Consider the following 21,419-nt stretch of genomic DNA (forward strand, 5'->3'; position numbering starts at 1 on the left):
CTAAGCTACATCTCCACGTGAAAGACCAATGAAAATGATATGAAATTAATACTTAAATTTTTATCCGCTTGCATTATTTTTATCATTTTTTCGTGAATGTTAAAAAAAATAGAAAAATGATTGGAGATGCGGGGTATCGATCCCCGTACCTCTCGCATGCTAAGCGAGCGCTCTACCATCTGAGCTACATCCCCACATGACAGACTGTTGAAAATATTATTATTTAAAATATTTATTATCTTGCAGTTTGAGACGCTTCAAAATCACCCGCGAACGGGCTGAGAGAACTTCCTTCTGGATAATGTGAGAGATAAGAGGTCGACCAGCACTGCTCTTCTCCTTTCCTTCTCTCATCAATGGCGACTATGCAACAACTCCTTAGACCTTCATGGTTCGCTTCCTCTTCTCCTCGCCATTCCTTCACCTCCCTCTCTCAACCTCAAGTTCAGCCACGAACTGTTAATTCTGTCACCCCCAAAGCCTCAATTAAGAATTCTTCCATTAATCGCCGGGAGTTCGTGGCTGAAACGGCGGCCGCGGTTTCTCTCTCTCTCTCTCCGTTGATTGCTCCCGTAAAACCGGCGAAGTCTGAAGAAAATCTGTCGCAGTGGGAGAGACTTTACCTTCCTATAGATCCTGGTGTTGTCCTTCTCGACATTGCTTTTGTGCCCGACGATTTGAACCATGGTTAGTTCCGATAGCTTTGGTTCCTTTTTCTGCAGAAATCAACGAATAATGCTGGAGAATTTTGAGTTTGTTTTTGTTTTTCTACTACGAATTATTGTGTTTCGGAAACTCACTAGTCACAGCAATTAATTGTTGGAAACATCTGAAGTTCGGGAGGATTTGTACACTGGAAAGCTATTAGGCAGTACAGTTGTTTGTTCAATTGTCTTCTTTAAAGGCTTGAATTATGTTCTACTTAAGTTAAGCTTCCAATTATTTTTAAATCAGTTTCTTCATCAATAATTCTTTTGGGGGGTGGGGAGTTTGAGCTTTGGTGTGTAATTGAAATCTTGGAAAGAAATTTCTCATTATCATTTTTTTCAAGTGATTTTATCTACCTTGTTTGTGCTTACGGATTCTGTCGAGGCGTCTGAATGTTGTAATTTGTAATTTCTCGTTCGTACAGTTATGGTTTCAAGTTCCTTCCGCCAATATAATGCCACGAAACCATTTGACACTTTCAGCCCACTGCAGGTTTCCTTTTGGGGACACGGCAAACCATTTTAGAGACAAAAGATGGTGGAAGAACATGGGCTCCACGTTCAATCCCCTCAGCTGAAGAAGAAGACTTTAACTACCGATTTAATTCTATTAGCTTCCAAGGAAAGGAGGGATGGATCGTTGGAAAGCCTGCAATTCTGTTGTACACTTCGGATGCTGGAGAAAGCTGGGAAAGGATACCACTTAGTGCTCAGCTTCCTGGTGATATGGTAAGCTAATATTTTATATCATCGATAAGGAATTCATTATACGGTAGTGCTTGAATTTTAGGTTGTTCTATTTCATTATGTCCTTGAATAGCGGCTGAATGGTAAGTTGTAGATTTTTCTTTATCCATTGTAGTTACAAGGCTCATTTACTATAGTTAAACGTGGTGAGACCGTAAATAAAGGATTATTCACAGCTATAAATTAAGATGAAAATTTTGGTTCTTTTAACATATCTGCAGCTATAAATTGATCTGTTCTTTTCTGCCAGAAAGTGCTTTTATTTAACACTAGAGTTGTTGATTCTATTATAAAACTTCAGGTCTACATTAAAGCAACTGGAGAAAAAAGTGCTGAGATGGTTACTGATGAAGGTGCAATATATGTTACATCAAACAAGGGATATAATTGGAAGGCTGCAGTTCAGGAGACTGTTTCTGCCACTCTTAATAGGTGAGCTTCAGCAGGGGAAAATTTCCATTCTATTAGGTTTAAGATTAAAGATTCGTTGTTTGGAATTTAACCTTGAAATCATTCCGGAATAGTTGATAGGCTGATAACTGATGAGATTTGACTGGCAGCTTGTGGCAGGAAATCATGGGGCAGACTCCAATGTTCACTAGTTTAGCTCATTGAAAGAAAAAATTTAATCCCGATTACGTGATGCTAATGTGGTTTTCTTTACCTTTTTCAGAACAGTTTCTAGTGGTATAAGTGGTGCAAGCTATTACACTGGAACCTTCAACACAGTAAATCGCTCTCCTGATGGGCGTTATGTAGCTGTTTCAAGTCGTGGTAACTTCTACCTCACTTGGGAGCCTGGCCAGGTTTAACTTTTATATTTCTCTCTCTATCTCTCTTCTTCTAACCGTGTTACTCTGAACTTTTATATTTCATTAAATCATGGCTTTATTTGCAAGGCCAGCCATTCTGGCAGCCACATAATAGAGCAATTGCAAGGAGGATTCAAAACATGGGGTGGAGAGCTGATGGTGGTCTTTGGCTGCTTGTTCGTGGAGGAGGACTTTTTCTTAGTAAAGGGACAGGAGTAAGTGAAATTGAGGACCGTTCATTTGTGTTTCTACTTTCTAATGAAGCCACCTTAATTGAAAATATGAAAAATGGTTTAGAGGTGCAATGTGGTATGATTTTAACCCTTACGAAAAACCATTTCCCTCCTCCTTTTACTAGTTACTCGAGCATTGAATATCGTACTATAAGTTCTCATCTTTAGACTTGGGGATGCATAATAATTCAATGACGGAATCCTATAATCGCATTGCTTTTCGGATATACTATCATTAGAAACTTTTGTAGTTTTTTTTCTTAATCAAAATCATGAAAACGTTGTAAGTGAACAAAACTAATTTTTCATCATATTCATGATTAACTTGAAAACAGAGTGACAAATAAATTCTAAATTATCATTCTATAGGTTATATCAATGCTGTTGCTTCCCAAAATTTCAGCTAGACCTCTCAGCCAACTCCCGATTCCTGTTAAATATTAACTGCTTGTTGAATTCATTATCTTTCACATAACAGATAAGTGAGGATTTTGAAGAAGTTCCAGTTCAAAGCCGAGGATTTGGCATATTAGACGTTGGTTATCGTTCGAAGGTAAGTTCTTGAAGCCTATAATATGATTATTTAGTTTTTTCATTAACATGCTATGAGCTGAGCTGAAATATACAGTACTAAACGTGCACTGTGCAGCACTAATTATTTATTCCAGCACCAATGTGTGTGTGAGAGAGACAGAGAGCACAAATGATTAGATCAATGAATAAAATGGCTAGATGAGAGAAACAGAGGGAGAACGAGATAGAATTTTCAATGACTAGATTAAGAAAATACTTATGATTCATCTTGACTAGCCTGTGTTCTCATGCTTTCCAACTTACGTAACTGTTTCTGATTTCCTCCTATACATCAACTGTCTACATGTTGCTTTTCTTACTAGTTGAGAGTGTTGGACTTTGCTAGGTAAAGTTTGTTTGTATTTGAGCCAGGTTAAAGTTTGTTTGTTTGCTAGGTAAGGATTAGTTTATGCATGAAATATAGCTGGAAAAACCTGTGTTTGTGACGATGAGAAAAAAAATGAGTTGTTTTTCAGGCATTTTAATTAGCCTGGTGCATATTTATGAAATAAGGTATGGGTATGTTCTACATCTTCTCTGGAGTAGTTAGGTTTCTCATTTAATCACATACCTTTGTGCCATTCTTAACGTGACGAATGATGGTACTAACGTAAAACTTGTACGATCTTGTGTTCATAATAAATAATTGCATTGTCCAAGATACCTTGAGCTTGTAGTCGGAAGTCATGTATATATTGTGCTAAGTGTAGTGCATATCTCATCATCCCTTGGCAATGAATATATAGTCTGTATACTGAATTTGAAGATACATATCCTTTTACGACCTTACTTGAACAAGATCAGTTCTATAGGTTGTACATTTGTGTCGTTGAGTTCTAAAGATTCATTTCATTTTGGATTTATCATAACCACCAGACAAAAACGAAGTCATCCCTTTACACAAAATCGATCGCCTTGGTGGATATGTTTGACAGTTTTTCTTGTTTTTGGTATGAGTTGTACAGGAAGAGGCTTGGGCAGCTGGAGGAAGTGGAGTACTTCTGAAAACTACAAATGGTGGCAAGACATGGACCCGTGATAAAGCAGCTGACAATATTGCGGCCAACCTATACTCTGTAAAGTGAGTATCACCATACTGTGAAATAAAGTCTGTTCCTTTATAAATTCTCTTTTTATGGCTCTCCCTTAGGTGAGTAATGTGTAAGAAGAAGAATCAGAGCTCTATTCCTTGCTTCTTCTTTTGGGGTGGGTTTGGGATGAATTTTGGAAGGTAAAAAATGTTTTTAACCTATTTGGAAAGCTTTTGTGGTGTTCAGTTTGATAATTGAAAATAATTCAAAAAAATTTAAAAACACTTGAAGAATATTTCTTTCAAAAGTATATATAAAAAGGGGTGCCTTCAATGTTCTTTCATTTTGAAAAGTCACAATCAATATGGCTGCAAACACAATGCAATTGTGCTATAGTTCACCTTCACATATTCTCTTATAATCAATCTATTTACATCTCCGCAGGTTTATAAACGATAAGAAAGGTTTTGTACTCGGAAATGACGGGGTGTTGCTTCAATATCTTGGTTGAACTTCGAGATTTTACTCGGTAATTAATTCCTCTTCCTTCTCTTCTTTGGTTTTTCTTTTGTCATCTCGGGCTCTTGCTGTGTGTAAATGTAATTTTTTTAACCCTACATTCCAAACTGTTCTAAAATTATGTGCAGAATATAAAAGCAGTAAAAGGGTAACCTTTAAGAACATGTATTATCTTGTTCCTTGAAATTTGTTAAACTCCAAAAATATTCCAGAAAGGCTATTTATAAACTTTATTTTGTGTAGAGGCTGGTATTCGGGATTGCTTGAAAATCAAAATTTCCGTTTACTGCTTGATTATGTTGTAGGGTTACTGAATTGTTGCAACATTGTTCTAATTGCTGCATCAAAGATTCAGGTTTTGGCATGTTTCTTTTTCAGGTTACAGAATCAGATTTTATATGATGCTTGCGATGGAAATTTTGTATCATTAAATAACAGCTTTGCGTTTTTGCTTTCGATGATGGGACGAGGTGCTAATGTTTCCCAGTTACATATTTTCCTTCTCTCTTTTTTTTCTTTTTTGTTTTTTGTTTGTTTTTTTTTTTTTTTTTGGGTGCATTTCTGAAGGTCTAAGAACTTTTAGCAATGCTTTGATTAGAAAGAATCCAGGTCGTGAATAGTTCTTTCGACTCTTGTTAATATCTGTAATCTAAACGTATACCTGTTCAGGTGCCCATTGTTGATTGCAAAAAGCAAATGGATAAATTTGGAAGATAATAATGCATTTTTATGTCCCACCTTTTTTTTATGTGCGTTATCATTTCAGGTAAATTTACAAGATTTTGAGAATTTGATTTTAGTTCAAAAATTTCAAGTAAAAAATGTCTTGTGAACATGCTTGAGTTAAAAAGGAAAAATCAATAACAATATAAGGAAACTCAAAGGTGAAAGTAAAATATAAAGAAACTAATATTCAAAAGTTTGCTCCGCTTTGAACAACTATGATAAACACAGGCTACAAAATGTCAAATTCTTATAAAAGCATCAGAAATAGAAACTACCACAATAAACAAATCCAACAAGGTTGGTAGCACCAGCAAATTGCCAAAATATGAACTTATAACAATTGTTAGCCAAGAAAGAAAAATGAACTGTGGAGTTAAAACAAGTGATAAACAGAAAAAAGGTAGAGGCTAGCTAGTTCCATTATAAACTGATGCAATAAACAAAATTCAACGGGTAAAAGTGTTCACAAATATCAGAATAACCAAACAAAAAGCATAGGGCAGAAGAAACCCACAATTTTGGCTCCCTAAAAACCAATATATAGTGAATGACAATGTTAAAGCATCTAAAAAAGTGAAGTTCCCTTTCCCTTCTTGTCTCCACCAATCTCAAAATGCTTGCATCTCTGCATAAATGTGAAGGTAGGCATTAATGAAACAGAAATTGAAAGACAATGGTATTAAGTGTTCTATGCAAGAAGAGTTCACGTAAGATAATACAAACCTTAATGGCATGCTGTGACACATGCTTGCAACCCTGGCATTGCAACCTCAGCACAATCTTCTTGGTAGTTTTGGCCTGGCAGGGAAATTAAAGCTCTCATGATTATTTATTCGAGGGAAAATGTGCAAAATATGGTTTGGGTTAGAGTAGATATGGAAGAGATTTTCACCTTCTTGTGAAAGACAGGCTTGGTCTGGCCCCCGTATCCTGATTGTTTACGATCATAACGACGCTTTCCTTGGGCAGCAAGACTATCCTTGCCCTTTTTGTACTGGGTAACCTTGTGCAAGGTATGCTTTTTGCATTCCTTGCTCTTGCAGTAAGTCTTCTTCGTCTTGGGAACGTTCACCTAATTAGTAGAAAAATTCATTATCATTTAACATAACAGAGAAGAATTTTAAGATCATAAATTAGAACAACTCCATGAGAGATATAAAAAACTTCGAAATTAGCTGAAAATCTGGCAGAGTAAAACATAACTGGAAATTATACAATAAGTGCTTGAACAGAGAAACCAGAGCGAACATGTTCTTCAATGAATTTCAAAGCCAGTTTTCTATGGCATATCTTGCCTCTAGAGTCTAGACTTACAGATTTGGTTCTCAATTCGAGCATATTAAATCCAGATCTACAACATTAACACTTACAAAAAAAACAACGTAACTAAATAAAACACAGATAACCACACTGCACAGAACAACATAACCTTCAAAAAGAATAATGTCCTTCATAAATGCCAACTCTCGAAAGTAAAACAACCAAAACGATTCCGAAAATCAATCAATCCGATATCCTAGACTACAAATATACTTACGACACATTCACTTAACTATTAGCCTCCGAAAACCGTCAATATTAGCTCATGTCAAAAATAACTTTACGAAGCTTTAGCTTGCAGCGTTCGGAATCAAATAGGATAATATCATAGGAAGGAAGATGCTTCCGTCTTCTCATTTCCACTTAAATCCTCATTACCAAACAGCAACAATCATGAACAGACGGATAAAAAAAAAAACTAAAAGAACAGTGGAAGCAAGATTACCATGGCGGCTTCTGGTCCTTACTAGCTCTAAGAAGAAACCCTAATCGGCGACCAAATGGTATGACATAAAATCTCTCCAGTTTTATACTCCATAAAAATGGACATATGGGTTGGGTTATGGGCCAGATTTCTGATAACTTAAGTCCATGGTCTGTTTGCAAGCCCAATTACTTAGCCCAATTGTTAAGATCTATTGGGCCGTAAAGCTAAAACAGAAGGCCCATTTTGAAAAACAACCAAAAATAATTTTATATCAAATCTCTTCCTATTTCAAATTTTAATCCAAAATTAGATTTATTGTTCCTCGGGGATCTTAATATTTTTTTTCTATTTAATTTTTTTAGACTTTTATCTCTCAAAAATTTTAACTATACATTTACAATAACTATGCCCTTTTAAGGGACGTAGGTAATGTTGGGGCCATTAGGTGTCGAATTTTGTATTTTAATTCAAATTTTGATTCGAATTTCAAACTCTGGGGATGTGGGACTTTCATCATCCAACACCTTCCTTAAAGGACTCCTTTGCTCGACATTTGAGAATTTACCAATCTATTGGCACGACTAAGTTTAGGGCATGACTCTGATACCATATTATTGCTCGACATTTGAGATCATCCAACACCTTCCTTAAAGGACTCCTTTGCTCGACATTTGAGAATTTACCAATCTATTGGCACGACTAAGTTTAGGGCATGACTCTGATACCATATTAGACGAACACGACTCTCCACAATGGTATGATATTGTTCACTTTGCGTATTAACTCTCGTAGCTTTACTTTGGGCTTCCCAAAAAACCTCGTACCAATAGAGATAGTATTCTTGATTATAAATCCATGATCATTCCCTAAATTAGCCGATGTGGGACTTTCATCATCCAACACATCCTTCATCCATTTCTCGAGTTTAAATTCGCAATAATCTTTCCTCCCAATCCATATAGCACAATAGATTATATTCATTTCCTTCTTTAAAATCGGTTCGTCTCATCGTCCACCACAACTTGAATATGACCAATTTTACATGAGTAGAGATTGAAAGTAGAGACGAGAATAGTAACCGTTCGTACTCACCATGATTCGTGGATTCTCTAATTTAATCATAATTTATGAGACAATAAAAATAAAATTATAACTTTAAATTTTATAGTAATTATAATATTAACATTTCTAAAACTATAAGATAATATGCATGAATATGATTTTAAATTCAATAAATATTTTTCCAAAAAAATATAAAAACAATAATAACAAATCCAACGATTGAGGCGAGAGGAAGGAAATAAATTTAATTTTATATTTTTTTAACATTCATTTGTACGTTATTTTCATATAATATTTTAATTTAAAAATTAAAAATAGCTTAGGATTTGTTTTATAAAAAATTAAAAAAATTATAATTCTTTTGAAATAAATTTTCTTTCATTTTGAGATAATTTCCAACAATATACTTTTTAATTTTATGAATATAGCTTAATAAGGCATAAATATAAAAATCAATTTTCATCCTCTTAACCAAAATGACCTAAATACCCTTGAAACTATTTTTTAAAATACAAAACAATACAATAATTTGCGGTGGCTTACTGTCACAACGCAGCAGGACAGCGATTGTGCAGTACTTATTTTAACCCAACGAACGTAGACAATACAGTTTAGACAAACATAACTGTGACACTTACCACTCCACTGGACTCATAATAAGGGAACGAAAAAATAAGGTAAGTATTAGAAGACAGCTTAACAGTATCTGTATTCTCGTTAACGATTTCTAAGAATGAGTTTCCTTATCTTCTTCCTATTCTCTCTATATAAACCAGAGTCCAACAAAGAAAAAGAATTACAGTCGAGGTCGTGATCGAAGATAGAGACAAAGAGACTGTCTCTTGATTCTTAATGGCGTACTTTACGTATCTTCTTCTTCTATTCTTTCTTCTGGGAAATTTCAAAGAAGGTTTTGGTGCTAAACATAGACTCAGTCCACATGTATTAGCCCGACAAGAGGCAGATCGAGTTGTCGGGCTACCCGGGCAGCCACCGGTGAAATTCGAGCACTACGCCGGGTATGTTACGGTCAATGAGTCTCATGGAAGGGCATTGTTTTATTGGTTCTTTGAGGCCATTGACAATCCCCAACAAAAGCCTCTTCTTCTATGGCTCAATGGAGGTAAAAATTTGAAATTAAATATTGTTTTTTAATTCAATAATAATTTAGGTAATAAATTCAAGGTTTTATTAATTTTTTAGGAATGCTAATTATTCAAAGGAGGGTAAAAAGGGAAATTGCTTTAAATTGCAGAGAGGTCCCTAGAGTGTCACTATTTTATTTTTTTGGCCAAACTTTTACTTAGATATTCTTTAATTTTAATCAATAAAAAAAAATTAATCGAGTCCATATAGTTTTTAAATAAGATTTCGTGTTTTAATATTGTATTAACATTTAAATCAAATTCTACCTTATCTATAAAAAAAATATCCATAAAGTTTCAATAATACATTTAAACTTTTAAAAAATATTTAAAAAAAATACTATTTACCGTTAATTTTAGATGAAAATTATTAATAAATTATTTAAAAAATAATAATAAAAAACTTTTAACGGTATTAAAAAAATTCATCATTAGTACTATGTTTTAAAAATACCCATAAAATTTAAAACATAGCATTAACATCTTTATTAAAAAAAATCTTAGGGTCTATTATATGGACCAAAACTGTTTATCAACACATCATATATTATTTTTAATGTCCATATATGACAATTTTTAAAAATTCAAGTATATTTTTGAAACCCGTAACCATATATTTTTTCTTTTTTATTTTTAAAGTCGAAGGTATTTTTTATTTTAGTGATATTTTTATTAGTGTTTAAATAATATTAAACAGGACCGGGATGCTCATCGGTTGCGTACGGGGCAGCCGAGGAATTGGGGCCTTTCTTTCCTCAGAAAGGGGACGAACCAAAGCTTAAGTTCAACCCATACACTTGGAACTCAGGTAATTTTATCATTGTTTTTTTTAATGAAAATTACATTTTATTTTAAGTTAGTAATTAATAATAAGCTAAATCCTTTAATTTTTTTTAACGTCACTAAAATTACCATAGCTCTAACCGTGATAATAATACTTGATTCAGCGGCAAATCTATTGTTCTTGGAGTCACCGGTCGGAGTTGGGTTCTCCTACACCAACACTAGTCAAGACATTACTGACCTCGGTGACACAATCACAGGTATAAATTTGGTCATGTTTGACGTTTTTTTTTTATTAAATTACAATTTAATCTTAAATTTTATAAATACTAAGATAATCTACGTCAAATTTATTTTATTTAAATTAATTAAAATATGATTTTATTTTAGGAATTTCAATACTCGTTATTGAATTTTCTATTTTATTCATTAATTTAATAATTTTAATTTTTTTTTAGATATAATTTCGTCTTCTTAATTATAAAAATAGATGTTAAATTATAGAAAATAATTAAAATATCCTTATTTAAAATAATAATAATAATAAAACATTTACAGTTAAATTTTAGATAAAAATTAAAAATAAAAAACTAAAAAAAATAGTTTTTTATTCTTTTAATTTTGATTGTTAGCTAAGGATTCGTACGCCTTTCTAATCAACTGGTTCGAGCGATTCCCCCAATTCAAGTCCCATGAGTTTTACATCGCCGGCGAGAGCTATGCAGGTACCGGAATCTCTCTGTTTCTTCAATTTGATCGCATATTCCAATTCCTCTCTGTAATTAACTGTTCGTCGTCGTCGTCTTCTTCCTCCTCAGGCCACTACGTTCCGCAACTTTCAGAGGTCATTTTCGATGAGAACAAGAAAATCTCCAAGGAAAAACGAATAAACTTCAAAGGCTTCATGGTAATTCATTACAGCCTCTGTAAAATTGCTTAGAATCGTTCTTTACGTCTTCATCGCCTAACAGTTTTCGTCGATTTACAGATCGGAAACGCCTTGCTCGACGACGAAACCGATCAGCGCGGAATGATCGATTTCGCTTGGAATCACGCTATAATCTCCGATCAATTGTACGGACAAATCAGGAATAACTGCGATTTTAGAAGTATGGTTCCGTCAGCCGCCTGCCAGCCATATCTCAATGCCTATTTCTGGGTGTACAGTATCGTCAACATGTACAGTTTGTACTCTCCGGTCTGCGTGCGGACGAATTTGAGCCGCGGCGGCGGAAGGTGGCAGCGGCAGCCGGAAATCGACGGCGTTGCGCCTATGATATTCACGAAATATGTGAGTTTCTGAATCTGATTGATTTTACAGATTTTTGTGGTCCGGATCTGTTGAAACTGAATAACGGATTGGCGATTGGAGATGATTTTTTGCAGGAAGGATGGCACAAGAAGCCGACGGGATCTGATCCTTGTTCGTCGGATTACACTGTAAAATATATGAACAGAGCGGATGTTCAGAAGGCTTTGCACGCCAATGTCACTAAAATTCCATATGCGTGGTCCCCTTGCAGGTACTGAAACCGTATTCAACAACCATTTCAATAATTGCACAATTTGGCGTTGCTTATTGTTGATTCAACACTTTTTGAGTTGTTTCCAGTGATCAAATTTCATTGTGGAAGGATTCCCCACCTTCAATCCTCCCCATAATCAAGAAGCTCGTTGCCGGGGGCCTTCGCATTTGGATTTTTAGGTAACTCCAATCTTCAAAACCACTCTAATTTGAATTGATTTTGTTCGTTTATCCCATGATATCATACATTATGAACGGAAGTCACGATTCTTCAAAATTGTATGATATTGTCCGCTTGTTTTGCTTTGAGCTTTTCCAAAATGTCTCGTATCAATGGTTAGCTTATTCTTTATTTGTAAACTCGTCTTCTAAATTAGTCAATGTGGGACTCCTTCCAATAATCTTACAAACAAACAATTGAACAATTGAATCTGACTGCTTAAGAATCTATATTACGAAAGACTTGAATTAGATTATAGGATGGTTGAAGCTTCTTTGGCTCGTAGTCCAGAAAATAGAACCTCAACATTTTACAATATTCTAATTTTAATTCATACTTTTAATCTTTTTATCGATGATACGTATCCATTAATACTGATATATACTCATTCTAACCCTTAGTTCTATCGAATCTCATATTTGTATGTATCACAAATTTAGACTTTAATACCACTTTGTTCTTTATATTCTAATTGATAATGTGTTTGAAACTGTAGTGGAGATACTGATGGAAGAATTCCAGTGACCTCAACTCGATATACTTTGAACAAACTTGGTTTAAAGATCAAACAGGATTTGTTTCCTTGGTTTAGCAGCCAACAGGTACTTTTTACAATTAATCCTCAATAATATATCAACCACTCATTATTTTTTTGAATTTGAATTCTTACTTTTTAATCTTTTTATCGATGGTACGGATCAATTAATACTGATATATATTCACTCTGACACTTCTCATCTCTGTATGTATCACAAGTTTAGACTTTAATACCACTTTCAATCTAATGTATAACCAGTCGTCAATTTCTTCGATTTCTTTCGAAAGCGGATGATTATTCATCTGCTTCTCACGTTCCGTGAATAGCCGGGACATTGAGGAATATCCAGAAAAGCATTTAGGGAATCGGTCTAATTCTATCTATATTCCTTTCCTTTGAAGAAAGGAAGGATCCCAAAGAATCGATCTTTCTTTTAGTTGTTGAATCTCTCTTTGATTGATCAATGTGTGATATTCCGAATCCTCATTACTAATGGAATCAAAATGATCTCTGGATTGATCAGAAATCTTTTCAATTGGCTAGAATCCGTTACTTGAACGAAACTAGATCTTGTGAAATCATATTGAATATTTGACAAACGTTTTAAAAAAACATTCAGTGCGACACTTCACAAATTCGAAGACCCAGTTTGAAAACAATATGTTATCAAAAAATTTATTACTCGACCAACAAAGAAATATCGATATACTACTTTTGTTTATTGTGCGTGACGAACGAGCATACGTAATATTTGTTTATCGATAGGTTGGTGGGTGGACGATCGAGTACGAAGGGCTAACGTTTGTGACAATCAAAGGTGCTGGCCACGAGGTTCCGTTGTATGCCCCAAAGGAAGCTCTTCAGCTCTTTACGCATTTCCTGGCCAATAGCCGTATGCCAGATATGCCCTTTTAGATTCACTCTTAAAATATTATTAGTTTCTTTTTTTAATTTTAATTTCAATTTCTTAGTCACAGTATTTTGTTATTATTGTTTTAATCCACAGAAATGCCAAGATCTGCCTTCATGGACCCTTGTCTCTTAATTTATGAATTAATTTTTTTTAATAGTAATTTATTTTTGTGACTTTATCCACAATTTATCAACATTTCTATTAATATTTTATTATCGAGCATAATAATATATATATATATATATATATATATATATATATATATATATACAAATTATTATTACTATTTTTTTTCTCCAAATTATTGATGTAAAAATTAAAGGAAAAATTTGCAAAAACCGATAATATCTATTATTTATATACCTAATTTTAAAATGTCACAAATAATAAAAAAGTAGTTAATTTTAAAGGACATTAATAATAAAATTCTACATTTAATATAAATATAAGGTTGTTAAAGTCGTTTTTAGTAAATACCATGTTGATTTTAATCAAATATTTCATTATGGGTTAGGTCAATTTTATTTATTTTTGTCCAACAAACCAATTTTTCGATTAAAAAAAATACAAAAAAAAAGAAAAAAAAAAGTTGTTGTCACAAAACTGTCCCTTACCCAACTCAATTGATTACTAACCAAAATTAAACCACCAAATTTAATTTAATTCTTTATTTATTTTTTAAGGAAAATATTTTTCATTCTTTTAAGAAAGTACCGAATAACTTTAAATTTTAATTACAAATATTATTATTATTAATTTTTTTTGTAATTGGGTTGAGTTATTTTATTATTATTTTTAATTATTTAAACATTTACTAGTTGTAATACAGATTGATCGGGTTGACCAGATAAAAAAAGTGTCAACCCACACACTATATGGATATTTTTTTTAAAAAAATTCAACAATAAATATGAACTCGAAAAAAAATATAACCCAAGGAACAACAATTTTAAATACCCATTAATTTCATTTAAATAAAAAAATGTGAGAATTTTCCTAAACTTAACAATTTTATAATATTTTTTATTTAATATTCCACGAGATTAAAAGATTTGGATTTAAAATTGAGTTAAAGTTAGTTTTTTTTTATTTATTTAAAAGAAAAATATTTCGTTATCGTGAATATTTATATTTTAAAAGAATAATAATTAAATCTATATTTTATAAACCATGAACTCTCTGGAATATTCATTGTGAAAATTACATCTGGGCCCCTTTCTCCACTCGCGCGCTTTGTTCCACGCGCCACTCTTCACGCGCTCCAAATCCCATCCAGACCAGCGTTCAACCGACTTCCCTGTTCCTCTCTCTCACTTCTCTCTCTCTCTCTCTCTCTCTCTCTCTCTCTCTCTCTCTCTCTCTATATATATATATATATATATATACCAGTTCTCCACAGCCCCACCTTACAACTGCCGAATCAACCGCCGCCGGCGTGTTTAAGCTCCTATCGTCTTCTTTCAACGGTGAAATTTGCCGGCGGAGGGGGTCGTAGGTGTAGACATGTACAGGGATGTGTCGAGCTGCAACACCTACGACTACGGCGATGCTGTCTACTGGGACGCTCGTTATCTGCAGGAGGCTGGTTCTTTTGATTGGTACCAGCGTTATGCTGCTCTTCGCCCGTTTGTTCGCAAGTTCATCAGCACTTCCGCCTCCATCCTTATGGTTGGCTGTGGTAATGCTGGTAATTTCCCCAATTTCACCTTCGTGCCCTTTTCCAGTTTAGTTTTCTTTTCAGATTGGAATAGTTCTCGAGGATGTGTTGGAAGTTGGAATTGGAATGAATTTTCGATGCATTTGGTTTTTCTTTGTCCTAAATTGATGTTTGGTGGATTTTTTAGTTTATTGGATTGATGGATTTAGACGGTCTAGCATATGAAGAACTTGAATCGAGGAGCTATCTTGGAAACGTTTCGCTAAGAATTCGTAGTCACTAAGAACACGAGCAAATCGGTTTTAGTATTCATTTCTTTTTTCTTTTGGCTTTAATCTGGTTCTGAATTTTCACGTAAATTAGCATTGAGAGAATCAGTCTTGAACTAAAGCAGCTTAATGTTTGGTTTGAATCAATTTGAGCCGAAAGCATGAGCAGAATAGGAAGGCCAAGAAGTTCTTGAGAGGAGGTTCAAGTTCCTAGTTATCGAGGTTTTAAGCTTTATTTGGAATTTCTGAGCTTCATTGTCTCTGAAACTGTGTCATCTTTGGCAAAAATTTCCGCAATAACACATGTTAAGATGTAAGTATCAGTAAATAATTTGGTAGTGATAGATGCTATACTTACTGGTGATTTATCTACATAATTGAGAAGAAAGTGTGCCAAAATAGATAAATGATACGGTGAAATTAGGTGCTTGGAGAGGGGAGCGAAGCATTCCTTACAAGGGTGTGGAAACCTCTCCCCAATAAACGCGTTTTAAAACCGTGAGGCTGATGATGATATGTAACGGGCCAAAGTGGACAATATCTACTGGCGGTGGGCTTGAGTTGTTACATAATAGAACATTGATTTTGACATCTTTTGTACTTGTAGTTATGTCAGAGGATATGATCAAGGATGGATACGAAGACATAATGAATATTGACATTTCTTCTGTGGCAATTGACATAATGAGAAGAAAGTATCAGTTCATCCCCCAGTTGAAATGTATCCTCTTCAGGCTTGCATCTTTGTTCAATTATAATGTATGGTTTGTTTTGTTTTCAAATTAGCACTCGATATTTTTGTGTGACCGAATTGCGTTCGGTAGAGTTGAATCATAAATACTTGGGTATGGGTAAAGTATAAGGCAGAGATGGTCCTCGCTAATGTCGTTCTTGTATTCTCTTTTAGCTAAAATACAATTGGTTCTTAGTTTTCCACTTCAATTTCTAGTTCCTGCAAGTTTCCTTGACATATCTATATAGACATGCAAATGGATGTCAAAGACATGAGCTTTTTCCCAGACGAGAAATTTGGTGCTGTCGTCGATAAAGGTTTAACTTCTTGATCTTCATTCTACACACCGTCAAAATTTCCAATCTGTATCACTGAAGTTTTCTGTGTTCATCTTTCAATGCCGGTGCCACTTCTCTTTACTCCTGGCCGCTCGGTTCTTGATAATAGGGACACTTGATTCATTGATGGTACGTGAGCTTTCCATATTTCATATGCATGTTATTCACTGTTTTCTCTCTTAATCTAATTCTTTAATTTTGTGTACATAGTGTGGCACTGATGCTCCGATTAGTGCTGCTCAAATGCTGGGAGAAGTGAGTAGGTTGTGGACTTTATGAACATCATGTGGTTGATTGACTTGTTTTGATTCGCTCTGTTTTACATTGCTCTACTAATTTTTTCGTCTCTTACTTCTATAGGCTTCTTAAACCTGGAGGAGTCTATTTATTGGTAACCATTTTTCATCTCTGGCTTTTACTTTTTAGTGTTTTGTTTGCAGTAAACTAACCGATATATTTTGGTCGTTTGCAGATAACGTATGGCGATCCAAAAGTAAGGATGCCCCATTTGATGCGACCATCATACAATTGGAAGATAACATTGTTTATAATCCGTGAGTTCGTCGTTTTCGTCTCATTGACCTGTTTTTATTTTCAGATCTCTAATTGGTGCAGCCTTCTCTGGGTGTTTGTTTGCTTTCTCTTGGTTTTGTTTCAGTCCACGTCTATGAAGAAAAACTAATGATTAAAAAAATTTCTTAGACGACACTTAAGATAGTAGTCTAATATTAGATTTACAAGACCTCACTCCCTTAGTATTACACCTGTTGAAAGCTCTGATCATGAAGTATGAATGCAATTACACAAAATAAAGCATTTTTTGCAAGTAGGAAATTAATTGATTGCTACGTTCTCTTTTGTAACGGTCCAAGCCTACCGCTAGTAGATATTGTCCTCTATGTGCTTTTCCTTTCGGACTTCCCCTCAAGGTTTTAAAACGTGTCTGCTAGCGAGAGGTTTCCATACCTTTATAAAGATGCTTCGTTTTCCAACCAACCGATGTAGGATCTCACATCTTTGCTTCCCTCTTTTGATCTTTGGTACCACTGCCCAACTACTCTCCACGGCCCTTGCCCTCCAAAAGAACAAATGAAAGGAATCGCTAAATGTAGGTAAATTCAAGTCATTTTGCTTTGATGTGTAAACGGGTGTGCTGTTGCCAACGCTCTCTAGCTGCGTTTTCACAGCTGAGAAAATTAGATGATTTATGGACCGACAAGATAAAGCGATAAACTTCATCCAACGTGGTATTTATTGGAACAATACATCTACTATTACCCGCTCCGCTGACTTTCCTATTCTGGAAACAAGGCTTGATAGAGCTAATTCGTTCTTTGCTGTTTTAGCTTCTCAAACTCTTGAACTACTGCTGTGCCCAATTTTGCTTACCCAAACGCTGATTCCCTTGTTATGTTTTTCATGGATGTGATCTTGCATCCAGTCTGTACACGACGGTATTATGTTTGCATTCATCTTTGTTAAATATAGAAACAAGTAGATTCGTTATTAAGTTGAATATGCTAGCATCAGACCTCGGGCACTCTTTACTTCTTGCAAAAGGTTTTAGGTTCGAGTTTTCCCGTCCCACACATGATATAATATTCTCACTAGAATAATTACGTTGAACCCAGTTTTTATGAGCATTGTTGCTTTGGACAATTGCCAATAATGTCGAAACCGATTCGCTTTGCTTTTGCAGTTGGATAGTCTTGCTCAACTTTTACTTCCTTCTACTGAAAATCATATGTTACAAGATAGTTCATCACACTCTCTGTTATTAAAGAGCTTAGGAAATACACATTTGTCATTCCCCTATTTTCATCCATTACTTTCTACAGCAAGGCCAGGATTTGAAAGGCCGGAAGGGTGCAGCACACCAGAGAAATCATATCTAGAACCAGTGCCCCTAACCGACAAGGGCTTGCTATCACCGAGCTTTGTCATGGAAGACCCGGATTCTCACTTCATATACGTGTGTCAAAAGATGGACGACCCGAATCTTAATAACGCAGCCCCATACCCGTTGAACACAAACGTGTTATAGAAACAAAGAAGGTACCTTACATACCTTCTTGTATCATTTGCATTGCTGCATCCATCCTATTTACAAGCTTGATCATGCATTATTGTTGTAAAATAATGTTATTACTTGTAAAGGACATAAAGATGTGGAAATTAACACATAATTGAGTCTAGGCGGAGAAAAGCTTGTTTGATACACAGAAACAGATGAGATCACTCTGTCTTTGGCCATGTTTTGTGCTGTTTTTTCTTGGTTTACCTTAAAAGTTTGAGCTTCACGTACACGTAAACTTGAGCCACACGTACAAGATATTGAGCATTTAATGGTCGGGATGCTTGTTGGATGGAATGTTTGAGGCCCTTAGTTCATTATCATTATTCCTTTCCCTTCTCTTATTTGAATCTGAAAGTTCAAAGTTGATTTTATTCAAATTTTGTGTTTGGAAGGTAGCTGGAAATGAAAAGAGAATAATCTTTTTTACCCATATGAGCTCGTAATCTTGTTTTTTACATTAGAAAAATTACGATAGGACGAGGTTAAATAAATAGTTTATCCCATCGGACTATTCGTTCAAAAGAATAATGTAATTATAAATCATTCTATTTCCCGTGATAACTAGATAGACCATGGTTTTGGTATTTCAAAATGTTTAACTTCATGTTGTAAGGAAACTCGGGCATTAATGTTAGAACATTTCAAGTACGAAATGTTCACTTAATACTTGCTAGTGTCCGATCACTAATAGGCCTGAAGAATTCTTTAGGAGTGAGAGAGAGAACAGGGAACGATTTCTCCTGATGGGATTCCTTGTTTCCGTATATATAACATTTCATGCTTCTATTAGCTTGAAAAATTACGGAAGATAATTTTTTTTCAAGTGGTGAAAGTTATATTAAATATTAAAATTTGAATTTTTAAAGATTATGTCGGTAAAACATTATATTATATTATATCTAATATTAGACCGACATATACACAACAAAAACTTACAACATGCAACAATTTATTTTCTGATTTTACTAAGCCTTTCGTCTTAAAGATTTTTTTACTTCGTGATAATTTATATCTAGTCGGTGGGTGTGATGTCTCACATTGGTTGGGGAGGAGAACAAACCACCATTGATAAGGATGTGGAAACCTTCTCCTAACAGACGTGTTTTAAAGCCTTGAGAGGAAGTCCGAAAGAAAAAGCTTAAAGAGAACAATATCTGCTAGCGGTGGATCTGAGTCGTTAAAATGGGGCTGAATTTCACTCGCCATAGTGCCTCATGAAAATAAACGAGCCATTACCACTGAACTTATTATGATATTACATGCTATTTACATTCATCAAATCTCGAACATTAGAACATAACGAACTATATTGAATTTAACTATTGAATTTGAGTATACCAAGTTTATTTATTTACTTTTGAGTTCACCAATTTTGGGATTTATTGGTACAAACATTTTTTATCTCTGTATAATATTTTACAATTTCAACCAAACATCAAACAAAAGAGGGGAAAAAAAAAAAAAAAAACATCCTCGATTTAATGTTTGGGTTGTCTGAAAGCATCAAGCAATCGGCTTCTTCCGTCGAGAACCTCCGAGAATCTTCCATCCACCTCCTTCACCAATCTCTCCACCGCCTTCTCCAATCTCTCTAATCTCCTCCTCATCTCCTCCGCCGCCTCTCCATCGCCGCCGCCGCTGCCAATGACCTCCTTCGCCGCACAGTTCACCTCCTTCACCTCCTCTGGCACATTCCCCTTCTTGGAAACTACCGAATCCAATTCTTTAAACGCCGGAACCGCCACGCCGGCGGCCAATCTTCTCATCTCCAAATACGCCGTCGAGTCTCCCTCACAACCAGAAATCACAACCCCACAGACCCAATACCCAATTCCCATCATTGTCGCCAAAGCTCTCTCAATCGCCCATTCCTCGCTGGAGTAACCCTTCTTCCGATCAGCCACAATTCCTCTGTTTTCCAATCCCATAAAATTCCTCTTCATAACAATGGGTTTCAGACGGGCCACCGCCATTAACGGCGAGCTCCGAACCAAACTCAGAGCATAAGCAAGGGAAAGCCGCGAATTCCCCAATTGGGATAAAGAAAAACTGACGGAATTAAGAAGATCAAGCAAATTTAAACTATAATTCAAATACCCATCAACCAAATCGGCGCCCCATTTCGCAACAGGGCAGTCCAAATCGACAACCAATTTGGCAAACGCCTGGTGGAGAACAGGCAGAGCTTGAAGAAGCTGAAGAAGCCAATGAAAAGACAACGTTGTCGAATCGGAGCTCGACAACAGGAGTTGATTCAGACAAGACGAGACCTCAGCATCGAAGGCCTGAAGACAAGAAACAGAGAACGAAGCTCTGTTTCCATGGCGGCTGTGGTGATGATTGTAGAACTTGGAACAGTGCTTGTTGAAGGATTGAAGCAAAAGCAGCATTACAAAGGGAGCTGAAAGTTGCAGAAATCAAAAGGGTTTTGTTGTGCTGATTTGTGTTTAACAATGGCGGGCGGTGGCGTTCTGAGAATTTATAGAAGGTGGGGTGGAGGAAGAAGGAAGCCGCCGGAGAGGAAATCCGCGTGCGCCGTGGCTTTGACTGCTTTGTTTAATTGAATCATTTTTCTTGTGATTTAAAATATGATTTTAATGCTTACTTTTCAAGTTCGCGTCAAGTTTACGATTTCATCGTGTTCTTCCCATCTCATTTTCTTAATAATAAATTTTTAATTTTTTTTTTAAAATAAGGATTAATTTTCAATACTATTTTACATTCTTATATTTAAAGAATATTGGCATTTTCTCTAACGGGTTTTTTCGAATCACGACTCTCTACAACGTTGTTATGATATTGTTCACTTCATAAGCTCGACTAACTTTGCTTTTAGTTTTCTCAAAACGTCTCGTAATAATAAAGATATTGTTCTTTACTCGTAAATTCATGATCTACGTGGAACTAATCATTTCAATAATACTCAACATCGACCAATCGGAGCAGAATGATAGTAGTGATACCGAAATGCGATTTGAAAAGGCATTGGAAAGTTTTTCTCGATCCCCATTTCATATAAGACACGTTGAGAAGAATTTCAAACTTGGTTTCATTTGGTTGGATT

At 35.1% G+C, this 21,419-nt stretch overlaps 5 protein-coding genes and 1 non-coding gene across 6 annotated transcripts; 3 read left to right on the forward strand and 3 right to left on the reverse strand.

The window, feature by feature from the left end:
* Positions 1-121: 121 nt before the first annotated feature.
* On the reverse strand, positions 122-194 carry TRNAA-AGC. The gene has a single exon. It is a non-coding gene; the product is annotated as a tRNA-Ala (tRNA).
* An 84-nt stretch (positions 195-278) lies between these two features.
* Positions 279-5,359, forward strand: LOC111460613 (photosystem II stability/assembly factor HCF136, chloroplastic-like). Its single transcript, XM_023103816.1, has 9 exons — positions 279-687; positions 1,201-1,436; positions 1,756-1,886; positions 2,128-2,260; positions 2,359-2,481; positions 2,978-3,052; positions 4,038-4,153; positions 4,548-4,632; positions 5,001-5,359. Exons 1-8 carry the CDS (start codon positions 357-359, stop codon positions 4,612-4,614), a joined length of 1,212 nt encoding a protein of 403 aa, XP_022959584.1. The 5' UTR covers positions 279-356; the 3' UTR covers positions 4,615-4,632; positions 5,001-5,359.
* A 375-nt stretch (positions 5,360-5,734) lies between these two features.
* LOC111460581 (60S ribosomal protein L44) lies at positions 5,735-7,200 on the reverse strand. The gene is made up of 4 exons (XM_023103760.1): positions 7,114-7,200; positions 6,241-6,420; positions 6,072-6,146; positions 5,735-5,973 (listed from the first exon to the last, which is right to left on the reverse strand). The coding sequence occupies exons 1-4, from the start codon at positions 7,114-7,116 to the stop codon at positions 5,914-5,916; spliced, it is 318 nt and encodes a 105-aa protein (XP_022959528.1). The 5' UTR covers positions 7,117-7,200; the 3' UTR covers positions 5,735-5,913.
* Positions 7,201-8,964: 1,764 nt separating this feature from the next.
* On the forward strand, positions 8,965-13,391 carry LOC111460656 (serine carboxypeptidase-like 34). The gene is made up of 10 exons (XM_023103868.1): positions 8,965-9,280; positions 10,000-10,110; positions 10,250-10,345; positions 10,718-10,810; positions 10,904-10,992; positions 11,074-11,376; positions 11,472-11,608; positions 11,698-11,790; positions 12,327-12,432; positions 13,134-13,391. The coding sequence occupies exons 1-10, from the start codon at positions 9,010-9,012 to the stop codon at positions 13,281-13,283; spliced, it is 1,449 nt and encodes a 482-aa protein (XP_022959636.1). The 5' UTR covers positions 8,965-9,009; the 3' UTR covers positions 13,284-13,391.
* A 1,091-nt stretch (positions 13,392-14,482) lies between these two features.
* Positions 14,483-18,675, forward strand: LOC111461233 (methyltransferase-like protein 13). The gene is made up of 9 exons (XM_023104753.1): positions 14,483-14,615; positions 14,662-14,968; positions 15,815-15,928; positions 16,189-16,257; positions 16,388-16,407; positions 16,489-16,541; positions 16,639-16,669; positions 16,751-16,832; positions 18,117-18,675. The coding sequence occupies exons 2-9, from the start codon at positions 14,785-14,787 to the stop codon at positions 18,320-18,322; spliced, it is 759 nt and encodes a 252-aa protein (XP_022960521.1). The 5' UTR covers positions 14,483-14,615; positions 14,662-14,784; the 3' UTR covers positions 18,323-18,675.
* Positions 18,676-19,833: 1,158 nt separating this feature from the next.
* LOC111461156 (protein BPS1, chloroplastic-like) lies at positions 19,834-20,745 on the reverse strand. Its single transcript, XM_023104654.1, has one exon. It carries the CDS (start codon positions 20,743-20,745, stop codon positions 19,834-19,836), a length of 912 nt encoding a protein of 303 aa, XP_022960422.1.
* Between the last annotated feature and the right edge of the window lie 674 nt (positions 20,746-21,419).

This window comes from Cucurbita moschata, unplaced genomic scaffold (assembly GCF_002738365.1).
Source record: "Cucurbita moschata cultivar Rifu unplaced genomic scaffold, Cmos_1.0 Cmo_Scf00024, whole genome shotgun sequence".
Taxonomy (NCBI): Eukaryota; Viridiplantae; Streptophyta; class Magnoliopsida; order Cucurbitales; family Cucurbitaceae; genus Cucurbita; species Cucurbita moschata.